The sequence below is a fragment of the Colobus angolensis genome, unplaced genomic scaffold, assembly GCF_000951035.1.
Source record: "Colobus angolensis palliatus isolate OR3802 unplaced genomic scaffold, Cang.pa_1.0 Scaffold450, whole genome shotgun sequence".
NCBI lineage: Eukaryota > Metazoa > Chordata > Mammalia > Primates > Cercopithecidae > Colobus > Colobus angolensis.
The window spans coordinates 2,540,869-2,552,505 of record NW_012117933.1 but is presented as its reverse complement, the minus strand read 5'-3'; the positions used below and the strand labels follow the sequence as shown (position 1 = coordinate 2,552,505).

The 11,637-nt window shown below is 38.5% G+C and overlaps 2 protein-coding genes across 3 annotated transcripts in view; one reads left to right on the top strand and one right to left on the bottom strand.

Moving 5' to 3' along the window:
* Positions 1-11,637, top strand: part of PIR (pirin (iron-binding nuclear protein)) — a 118,714-nt gene that overhangs the window by 12,487 nt on the left and 94,590 nt on the right. For both annotated transcript variants that reach the window (XM_011957886.1, XM_011957887.1), the window contains exon 3: positions 7,506-7,598. In XM_011957886.1, coding sequence (XP_011813276.1) covers positions 7,506-7,598 — 93 coding nt within the window. The remainder of the gene's footprint in view (positions 1-7,505; positions 7,599-11,637) is intronic.
* Positions 1-11,637, bottom strand: part of BMX (BMX non-receptor tyrosine kinase) — a 98,893-nt gene that overhangs the window by 74,849 nt on the left and 12,407 nt on the right. The gene's annotated exons all lie outside the window — the stretch shown is intronic.

Here is an 11,637-nt window from a genome sequence, read left to right as displayed (position 1 = left end):
GGGGGGGGGGGTGCGGAGTTTCTAATACAGTCCCGACAAGAGTAAGGGCTGAGAAAGCCCGCCTGCGTCTGCCGGGAGCGACTTTTCTAGGAGGGGCACGGGCGTGTCGGTGGGGGGAGGGGGCGTTCCGTAGGTGCGACCAGGTGAATCTTGGTCTCTTCAGATTAACATCACCTGGCGTATGCCTGATTGGTCTGCACCTTCCCGGGCGCCAGCTGTATTTTCGCGGGCGGGAAAAGTTGATGATGAAGAACCCGGAAATGCGCCATCTTGCCTCTGTTCATCCAAACAGCAACCATTTACCCTCTGTCACAGAAGGAGGAAGAGGGGAAGGGCAAAATGATACTCATCTGCTGTCCGTCCTCCTCTTATAAGGAATTTTCCTAAAAGTTCCACCCTGCAACTTCTACATTGTAGCTAGATTCAATCATATGGACACAACTAGCTACAAGAGAGGCCATGGACCTAACACAAGTACCACTCAGTATATTGTAGCGTACCTTTTATGTACACAGAATTATTGTAAGTTCAGTGGAGCATCGTAAAAAAGCATAGCATCGGCCCCATCCTCAAGGAACTATTATTCTTGGTAGTTACTTCCGGTGCTTCCTGATGTAAATAAAATGCCAGGCTTTATTATGGGAGTACCACATGCCTGAGGGTGGTGGCCGCAAGTTTTGATTGACCTTCTCTTTTTTTTTTTGAGACAGAGTCTTACTCTGTCTCCCTTGGCTCACTGTAACCTCTGCCTCCTGGGTTCAAGCGATTCTAGTGCCTTAGCCACCACGCCTGGCTAATTTTTGTATTTTTAGTAGAGACAGGGTTTCACTATGTTGGCCAGGCTGGTCTCGAACTCACAGTCTCAAGTGATCCATCTGCCTCGGCCTCCCAAAGTGCTGGGATTATAGGCATGAGCCACCGCGCCTGGCCTGATTGGCCTTAAGAGACTAAAAGAGGTAGATTGGAAGCTGCCACTTGAATTCAGCAGCTAAAGGATTTAGAACTATTTGAATGAAAAGAAATTCTCATGTGATTCAAAAACATTAAAAGATTGTCAATTTGATATGTAGAGAGAAAGATGTGAATGAATTGGGGACTTAGTGAAAACATTTTAGAAAATTGGAGTTTTATAAATTAGATCTTGTCTACAGATAACACATGTTTATTTTACATGCTATTGAATCCGTGCTAAATGTTTAGAGAATGTTAGGAAGTTTGACGAGGACTAATACCCAGTACTGCAAATAACACTTTAGTACGACAGTCTAGTGCAAGATATTCTTACTTTTTTGAGGGAAAGTGTGTCTTACACATATCTCCAATTTTCTGGCAAGATAATCAATTCATCCTTCTGACTCTTACCTCAATCAGCCCCTTAACTTCTTCAGTCTCTTTCTTGTGCTGGCTTTCTTCCTATGTGTGTTCATATTTCATCGATTGGTGACCAGAAGGGTCAAATGGGCAATAAATATGACAAATAGTACTAATTTGGTCTGAATCTATGTGTCTTCCCTACCCCAAATTCCTATCCTGAAACCTAACACCCAATATGACGGTATTAGGAGGGGAGGCCTCTGGGAGGTGTTAGGTCATGAGGGCAGAACCCTCAGGAATGGGATTAATGCCCTTATAAACGAGACCCCAGAGAGCGAGCTGGCTCCTTCCGCCATGCGGGGACACAGCTAGAAGGCACTCTGTCTGAACCAGAAAGTTGGCCCCTCACCAGACACCAAATTTGTTGGTGCTTTTATCTTGGACTTCTTAGCCTCCAGAACTGTGGGAAATAAATTTCAGTTGTTTATAACCCAACCAGTTTATAGTATTATGTTATAGCAACTCAAACAGACTAAGACAGAAAATTGGCACTGAAATTGTCCATTGTCTTGAACAATAGGTCCTGGTTTCTGTTTTGATGTCTGACAAAGCTCCTTATTAAATGGTGAAATGGTCATTTGGCCACACCCTTGGTATTTTCTCCTGAACATGTTTCTCATTCTTTATAATATGGGTAGGCTGAAAATTTTCCAAATCTTTAAGTTCTGCTTCTCTTTTGATGAACAGTTCTGCCTTTAAATTATTTCTCTCTTCTTGCATTTTTCTATATGCCATCAAGAGTAACCCGGTCCCTCAACGCTTTGTGCACAAATAGCATCAACTAAACATCCAATTTCATTGCTTACAGGTTCTACCTTCCACAAAACACTAGAATATGAACACAGATCAGTCAAGTTATTTTGCCACTTTATAACAAGGGTAATCTTTCCTTCAGTTTTCAATAACATGTTTCTGTCTAAGACCTCATCAGAATGGCCTTTACTGTCCATATTTCTACCAACAATCTGTTCAGGATTACTTAGCTATTCTTTAAGAAGATTGAGGCTGGGCACAGTGGCTCATGCCTGTAATCCTACCACTTTGGGAGGCCAAGGTGGGTGGATCACTTGAGCTCAGGAGTTTGAGACTAGCCTGGGCAACATGGTGAAACCTCGTCTCTACAAAAAATACAAAAATTAGCTGGGCATGGTGGCTGGCACCTGTAGTCCCAGCTACTTGGGGCGCTGAGGTGGGCGCATTGCTTGAGCCCAGGAAACAGAGGTTGCAGTGAGTCGAGATCATGCCACCACACTCCAACACGGGCAACACAATGAGACCCTGTCTCAAAAAAAAAAAAAAAAAAAGAAAAGAAAAGAAAATTGAGACTCTTTCTACAGCTCTCTTCTTTTCTTTCTGGGCCCTCACCAGAATTGCTTTTAATGGTTCATCACAGCAATGTAGGCTTTTGCTAGCATGACTTCAAGACTTCTAGCCGCTATAAAGTTTAAGCAGTTCCAAGGCTACTTCCAGTTTTAGGTATTCATTACAGCAGTGCTCCAAGTTCTTGATAACAATGAATAACTACTGTTCTGTGGGTGGTGGATGGTCATAAGGGTAGGACTAAAAAGAGAGAACCTCTTGTTCTTCACAGTTTATTTGACAGCAGGGCATATTTACTCATTTAAACTTTTTGATACAAAGAAGGAATAAGTATTTCTTTATCTCGTCTTTACCCATATTTTAATAGAACCACAACAACATAGAATTTAAAAGTTATCTTAGAGCTCCAAACACTTTGTTTGTACCTGGGGAAGTGATGGCTGTGATATTTATAGGACTGGTGCAGTATAACGGATTCTACCCATCTATGTAGAACCGACAGTGCTTTGGGCGCTGGACCAGGTGTGCTACATTCATTGTTTTCAATCTTTATAATCTTCCAAGGTCTATATTATCATGTGAGGAGAAAGCAATGTATAATAAGGTATGAGAATTCTCAACCTCTCCTCCTACCAATCCCGTTTCTGTTCCTGGACTTTTAATAAGGCGATGTGGAATAATGAATGACAAGACTGAAAGGCAACAAATTTGCTTGATTGATTTTCACTGGAAAGGGCAGAGAGTTACTAGTGGAAGAGAAAAGAGTAAATACAGAAGGTGAGAGGAGAGGAGGAGAAAAGGAAAGAGGTGTCTGCAGATGATTTGAAGTGATTTGAAGAGTTAGAGTGACAGAAATTGGAATCATGGGAGACAGATGTATACATGGAGAGGGGTAAGAGGGACTTTAAACATATATTTAAATTGAAGCCTTTTTTGGTGTTTTTGAGAGGATTCAATAAACAATTTGAATTTATTTTCAATTACTTTAAAATATCGGACTAGATGAAACACCAGGTTGAGATAGGCTACAAAGTGCCCCAGCTTTATATGGGTTGCAGTCCACATTTTCAAATGAAGAAATTAAGAATTGGTTAGGTTAAAAAACTTGCAGTAGCTTGTTGAATTTATATATATATATTATATATAATATATATGTTACGTATGTGAGTGTACATGTTTTTTCATAGAAAGTTAAAATAAGAAAGATAAAACCAGAGACAGTTTCATACTTTCATTTCTAGTAGTAATGACAGAGTAGACATCCTGAAATAAATAACTTAAAAATTAATTAGCTGAGCTGCCAAGAGGTTGGTGAAACTCTTAGAGTATAAAAACAATAAGAAAGAAAGAAAAAATGGAAAATCTGAAGTTTCATTGCCATAATGGTAATCGAATTAATATTTTAAAAGTTTATAACAAAGACAACAGGACCAGAAGATTTTACAGACAAATTTTACAAAATATTTAAGGTGTAAGTAATTCTAATAATGCACAAACTCTCCAGGGAATGAAATCCAAGGAAGTGCTTCTCAAATCACTTCATGAAGCTGACATTGCCTTGCTATCAGGACCAGACAAGGACAGCCAATGAAAGAATAATTACATCATATTTATGAAAATGTTTGCAAGAATCAGAAAATTAACCAACCAAATACAACAATGTATTAAAAGATAATATATCATGATCAAGTTTGGATTATCTGAAGAGAGCAAATTTGGTTTAATGTTAGAAAGTCTATTTGTATATTTTATTAACATTAAGAGGTTAAAGGAGAAAAAAATCATATAAGTGTCTCAATAGTGTGGAAAAGGCATTCAACAGAATTCAACATCCATTCATGTTTAAAAAAACAACAACTTTGTAAACTAGAAGTAGAAGGGAAACTCTTTAACCTTATGAAGGGAATTTATAAAACACCTGCATTAAACAACCAGATTACCAATGAAAGTTTATAAAGCAATCTATGTAAAATCAGGGAGAAGACAAGGATGTCTACCACCACCATTTCTACTCAAGACTGTTGTAGAGATGTTCACTTGTAAAAATGCAAGGAAAAGAAATAGAAAATATAAGGATTGAAAATGGAAAAAAATCCCTTCTTATTTGCTAATGAGTATTGGTTGAAATATTACTACCAAATATTCACTCCTTCTCTATAATAGGATTTTACACCCGCATCCATTTTTAGGTACATTATCCATGGGACACATAGGGAGGGATTAAGTGCCCTCCTCCCTGACTTTGGGCTTGGCCATGTCACATGCTTTGACCAATGGAATGTATTAATGTGATTGTGAATGGTTGACCTGACTTGCTTTTTACTCCTGCCCTTGGCTGTGAGAACATAATGCCCTTCATAGGGGCCACTGTTTCAGCTTGAGTCCCAGAGTGAGAAGACATGTCAAGACCAGCCAGGCCCATAAAAACCCAGAGAAATTGCAGTCTGCCGTGGCTTTAATCCAATGCAAAACAAAATTTTTTTTTGTGAACTATTAAGCAAAAGTTTATTGATAAATACATTGGTGATATGAACATCTAAAAAGAAAACCCAAAAGAAGCTACAGATGAATCATTAAAATTAATAAGAGGCAGGGTTCAAAAATCGCCTAGCATGTTTCTAATTTCCAGCAGCAAACTGTTCCAAATATAATGTGTAAATGCTGCTTGCAGTAGAATTCCATTAAAAATACAAGTTAGCTAGAAAAATAATTTTTAAATATATGTAAGACCTTTATGGAGAAAATTGCAAATCCTTATTGAAATATGTTTAAAGACCTAAATAAATGGGGATAACCATGGTTCTACTGAGGAAACATTGAGGAAAACTCAATATTATATAAATGTCAGTTCTTCACAAATTGATCCATAGATTAAAACCAATTCCAATCAAATGTTCAAAATTTTTCTTCATAGAATTTGATAAATTTTCTAAAATTTATGCAAAATAACGTGGTCAAGAATAAGCAGACAATAACAAACATATGTTGATGACAGCCAGATATGTTTCTGCCTCTCATTTGAGCTTGAGATTGATCTTTAGTTGCCTGCTAGCTTTTGCATAATATAATGTGCACTCAATATTAATAGTTCTATTTATGCAGATAACATTTATATGGATATATCAAATTCAGTGTGACTTAAAATGAAGTCACCATAGCTATTTCAAGGTAGCTTCTTCCATTATGTTCTTTAAGTGCTGAATGGCCCTACCATCTTCCCAGACACCATAGTTAAAAATTTGGGAGTCAGTTAATGCTCTTCCTTTTTGTTTCATAAATATCTACCCAGTCACTCAACCACTCTCCATCACTACTGCCATTGCCTTAGTTCTGGCCTTTGCCTTTGCTCAGACTATTTGAGATAACCTTCTAGATATTCTTTGTTTCCTGTCTTCCTTTACCAAGCCATCTTCCACAGAGTGATCCTTCTAAATCTGATCATATCAAACTCTGATGAAAACTCCCATCACCTTCAGGATAAAATCCAAACTCCTTTAGGATTTCTCCTCCATCATCTGCCCATGTATCTCATAATTCCATATGCATCTTTTGCCCCAACAGATTAGTTTCCCTTAGTTCTTTAAGCATGCCAGGCTGATTTTCTGCTTTTCTACCTGGAATATCTTTCCTTCTCCTTTTCTCCCATCTACTTGATTAACTCAACCATGTACTTCAAGACAGAGATTAAGTGTCATATTCCTGAGCTTTCTGACCTTCTCTGATCCCATCCCACTCTCATATTTGTAAAATTGTCTTCCTCCAAAGCATTTATCATCTTGTTGCAATAATTGATTTTCTAGTCTGTTCCCCTGTAAGATTATGAATCTGTTTAGGATACAGAATACATCTTGTTTGTACTTGACTATTTATATCTTAGATGATTATGAAATGTTTGTCCACATTTTGCGCTTCTCATAAAATGTCAACTCTCTAACACAATCTGTGAATCCTTGTGTGTATGTGTGTGTATTAGTCCATTTTCACGCTGCTGATAAGGACATACCTGAAACTGGGCAATTTACAAAAGAAAGAGGTTTAACTGGACTCAAACAGCTCCACGTGGATGGGGAGGCCTCACATTCATGGTGGAAGGCAAGGAGGAGCAAGTCACATCTTACACGGATGGCAGCAGGCAAAAAAAGAGAGCTTGTGCCGAGAAACTCCCATTTTTAAAACCATCAGATCCTGTGAGACCCATTCACTATCACAAGAACAGCACAGGAAAGACCCGCCCCCATGTTTCAGTCATCTCCCACTGAGTTGCTCCCACAACACATGGGAATTATGGGAGCTACAAGACGAGATTTGGGTGGGGACACGGAACCAAACCATATCAGTGTGTATAAGAAGTTCTTCCTGGCCGGGCGCGGTGGCTCAAGCCTGTAATCCCAGCACTTTGGGAGGCCGAGATGGGCGGATCACGAGGTCAGGAGATCGAGACCATCCTGGCTAACACAGTGAAACCCCATCTCTACTAAAAAAACAAAAAAATTATCCAGGCGTGGTGGCGGGCGCCTGTGGTTCCAGCTACTCGGGAGGCTGAGGCAGGAGAATGGCGTGAACCCGGGAGGTAGAGCTTGCAGTGAGCTGAGATCTGGCCACTGCACCCCAGCCTGGGCAACAGAGCAAGACTCCATCTCAAAAAGAAAAAAAAAAAAAAGAAATTCTTCCTGAAAGCAATTTTCATTGCAAAAAGTTGCTCATTGGCTATGTAGTTTTCAGTGAGGCTTGCTAGATCTGTTCATAAATGTAGCTCTTGGTAGTATGGTTTAAAAGACATACCTAATCTGCAAATTTTGCTTTTATTTCAGTTAAAAAATCTGGATCCATTTTTACTGTTTGATGAATTTAAAGGAGGTAGACCAGGAGGATTTCCTGATCATCCACATCGAGGTTTTGAAACAGTAAGTACAATAATTTGACTGCAGGAGTGTGTATTTTGAAACATGCCTCTTTCTTCTAATAGAAAATTCAATTTTAAAAGCAATAAATAATAGGCTAAAAATTCATTTATAAGTTGCAGGCTATTTTACATAAGATATACTCAAATTTAAATATTTGCTGTTTTTAGGATTCTTTGAATTTATGCCACCAAAAACATTCCTATTTGAGCAGTTAATAAATTGGCTTATTAAAGTATTTTTTATAATTAAAATAATGTATTGGGATAGAATGAACTATTTGTGATTAAAATACTTTTATATAGAAAACCTGTTTCTAATCATGCCACTACCCAGCAGTCTGGGCAACAGAGTGAGACCTTATCTTAGAAAAAAAAAGAAAGAAAAAGAAAAAGTAAAAAACCTGTTTCTATCTTGTTTCTACACAAGAATGTTCAGATGTGTGTAACCTCTTGTAATATTATAAACTCCAAAAGACAATCCAAGAAGTATATGAGTATTTATACTAACTTCTAAGGAATTATAGAATCAAGGGGACTGAATATAACATAGCCTAAAAATTAGGATTTTAAGGACATACATATACATTTACTAGTTTAATTGCAAAATTTAGAGATTCTACTGAACACTTAACGTTCAGTTTTAGTTAGATACAGAAATAAAAATGTGTAACATAATATTGTGGCACTTTCAAAGATTCTCATTGTCCACACACATATATTCTGTGGAAGCTCAGGGATAGTTACTTCCTAGTTACAATGTTTAACCATCTACTCACGAGAACAACCTGTATTCGTAGGGAAGAGACCAGGGCTTGTTAAAGGCTCAGTGTGTTTGTAAAGCCAATTAGTGAATGAGTAAATATTTATTGAAGGCTAGTGATATGCAGGCGTTGGTGTAGGGTGATCTTTTGTATGTTAGGGTGTGTTGTGTGTTGGGAAAGTGTGGGCAGAAGGCAGATGGAGGGAGGCTAAAGAAGGGCGAGGCATGATCCCTGCTTGCCTCCTATGCAGTCTAGTTAAGGAGGTTAAAGATGTTTGGGAAAGAGGGCACCACCACAGTGTAAAAGGATAATGAAGCAAGAAGTTTCTGGAAGTAGGATCAGGGTAGTTGAACTCTTTTCCCTTCCTCATTTAGCCATTCGCCTTCCAGCTCCCTTCTCTGCTAATATGTTGAAGTCGCTGTGGCTTGCTTTGCAGCAGTAATGGAAGCCATTCCTTTCACCTACCCTACAGTCATGCTGGATTCTGACCCTGTTCCTGGAAGATGTCTCCACTCTGTGTTCCTGCTCGAGCTGCTTCTTGTTCACTCCATCCCATAGCTCCACTTACCACTTTACTAATCCTTCAAGGTCTTTTCGGATATCACCATCTCCATCAAGTTTTGCAGACAATCCCAAGAGGATGCACTTTCTCCTTCATTTGTCCTCATCGCATTATATTTTTACCAGTCTCATGCACATTATGCCTTTTTGATGACCTCGATTGTATACTATCTGTCTTGCATTAGAATTGGGGATTGCCTCAACCTCCCCTCACATACCCAAGAGGACCATGAGATCATTCTCTGTGTTCTCTATGTGGAGATACTCAGTAACTACCAGCTGAATTTAAGTGGATAATAAAAAGTTGAAGACAATGAATATATATATATATATTTATTTATTTTTTAAAATTTGAGATGGAGTCTCGCTCTGTCGCCCGGGTTGGAGTGCAGTGGCGCGATCTCGGCTCACTGCAAGCTCTGTCTCCCGGGTTCAGGCCATTCTCCTGCCTCAGCCTCCCGAGTAGCTGGGACTACAGGCGCCCGCCACCACGCCCAGCTAATTTTTTTTTGTATATTTAGTAGAGACGGGGTCTCACCATGTTAGGTGGGATGGTCTCGATCTCCTGATCTCGTGATCTGCCCGCCTCGGCCTCCCAAAGTGCTGAGATTATAAGCGTGAGCCACCGCGCCCGGCCGACAATGAATATATTAAATAAAATGAATGATTAAATAGATTACTTTCGTTTCCATTATGCAAAATGCTTTCTGGGGGGGGAATGCTTTATAAATTATAAGGTACTCAGCTTTAAGCAACTCCCTGAAGGAGTATAGCTGTAGAATATTGGTGTTTGGCTCTTTTGATTAAGAATTTTCCTTAAAACTGTAACTGTAATTATTTGTCAGTTCATTTACTTGCTAAAATGTATGGGTAACCCCCAAATCAGTACTTATGGTGCTTTTGTGGTAATTCGTGGACATGTGAAAGTGGCAAAAATTTGAGCTGCCCACTGCACACGTTCCCAGCTGAGGCTGAATGAAGCGATGCTCTTTTTTTCTTGTTTTACAAGAAAGTGTCCTTTCACAGTATGCTTAGTGCCACTTTTTCCACACTTTTGTGCTTTGTGTGGGTAATTTCACTGTTTAAAATGGCTCCCACACACAATGCACTAATGCTGTCTAGTGTTCCTAAATGTAAGAAGACTGAGATGTGCCTTACGGAGAAAATATGTGTATTAGATAAACTTTATTCAGGTATGAGTTGTAACACTGTTGGCCTAGAGTTCAGTGTTAATTAATCAACAATATCTGTTAAATAAGGTGGCTTTAAAGAGAAAGACACCTAAAACAAAGTCATGTATTGATCAACTGAGCAAAATATTGTGACCAGAGGCTTGAAGGAACACAATCCTGTATTTATCCTAGGAGCAATGGTCTAGTGTTCTCTAATTCAGTGATCATGGCAACTACGTAGAACATTTTTCTGTAAAAATGATGAGAATCAACTGTATCACTTTTCCCCAGGAGTGTAGGTAAGCCAGGGACTCAAGTGGTAAGCCATTATCTCTTAATGTGAGCTTTAAAAGTCTGAAATTGAAAGCCAGGCCCACTTGTAGTCTCTCATCACCTCCCTGGAGCATTTTCTAAATTATGCAGGCTTGTAAATTTTGAAAATGCTGACTAGGATAAAGAACAAATTTAGGATCACCTGTGATGTTAGCTCACCATCCAGAAATAGCTATTGTTTTTATTTTGATATGTTTTCGTTCAGTACTGTTTTTCTGGTACCACGCTATTTATGTTTTGCATCTTTTTGTTAGCTTAGTATTATACCATAAGCATTTAAAAATATTATTTAAGAAACAATTTTAATGGCCTCATTAGGCATCTGCCATGATGGTTGTACCAACTGATATTACCACAGTGATGTGTTCTGAAGGTTCCTGTTTTCCCTCAACATCACCAACATAAGTGTATTTATTTGACTTTTCTTACCTTTGCCATTTTTACAAGTGAAAAATAATGCTTTATGATAGTTTTAATTTATAGAATAGTATTTTCCACATTTCTTCGATCTCTTATTTGAGCGAGGTTGATTTTCTTTTCATTGTAAAACATTCATTCACCATATATATTTAATATTCTTGGCCTTTTTTTTTTCCTGCCGGGTTGCTGGTATTCTTTTCATTATTTTATAGAAGCTCTTCACATATTAAGGAAGTCAGGTCATTTTCAGTGATAGGAATTGCAATAGTGTTTAAGAGGGATTGGGCTTGTTTTGTATGCCTCCAAAGGTAAACTTTTGAATACAAAGCATAGATACAAAATAGAAGGAAGAACTTTGTAACAATTAGTTATGCAAAGATAGAATTACTAATATAAGCATGCACTGGAGCAACATAAGCGTGTACTGAATGGTCACATACTTGATGTGCTGTCAGGATCAAGGTCCTCAGAATGGTCAGTGATGTGCTGGAGCTCACATTTATTTATTTTTTAATAAAAAAGAAATTTTACTAACACATGAGTATAAAATGTAACTAATATCCATATTTTGAGCGCACACTCACATTTATTTTAACTGGTAGTGATACATGATCGAAGAAATGTGGAAAATATTACTCTATAAAATTCTCATTATCTCAGGTGTGAGCCATGAACCAGCAGTGTTATCATTTGTAGCCTCAGTCTCCACTTCAGAGCTCTGAATCAGAATCTACATTCCTAGGCCGGGCGCGGTGGCTCAAGCCTGTAATCCCAGCACTTTGGGAGGCCGAGA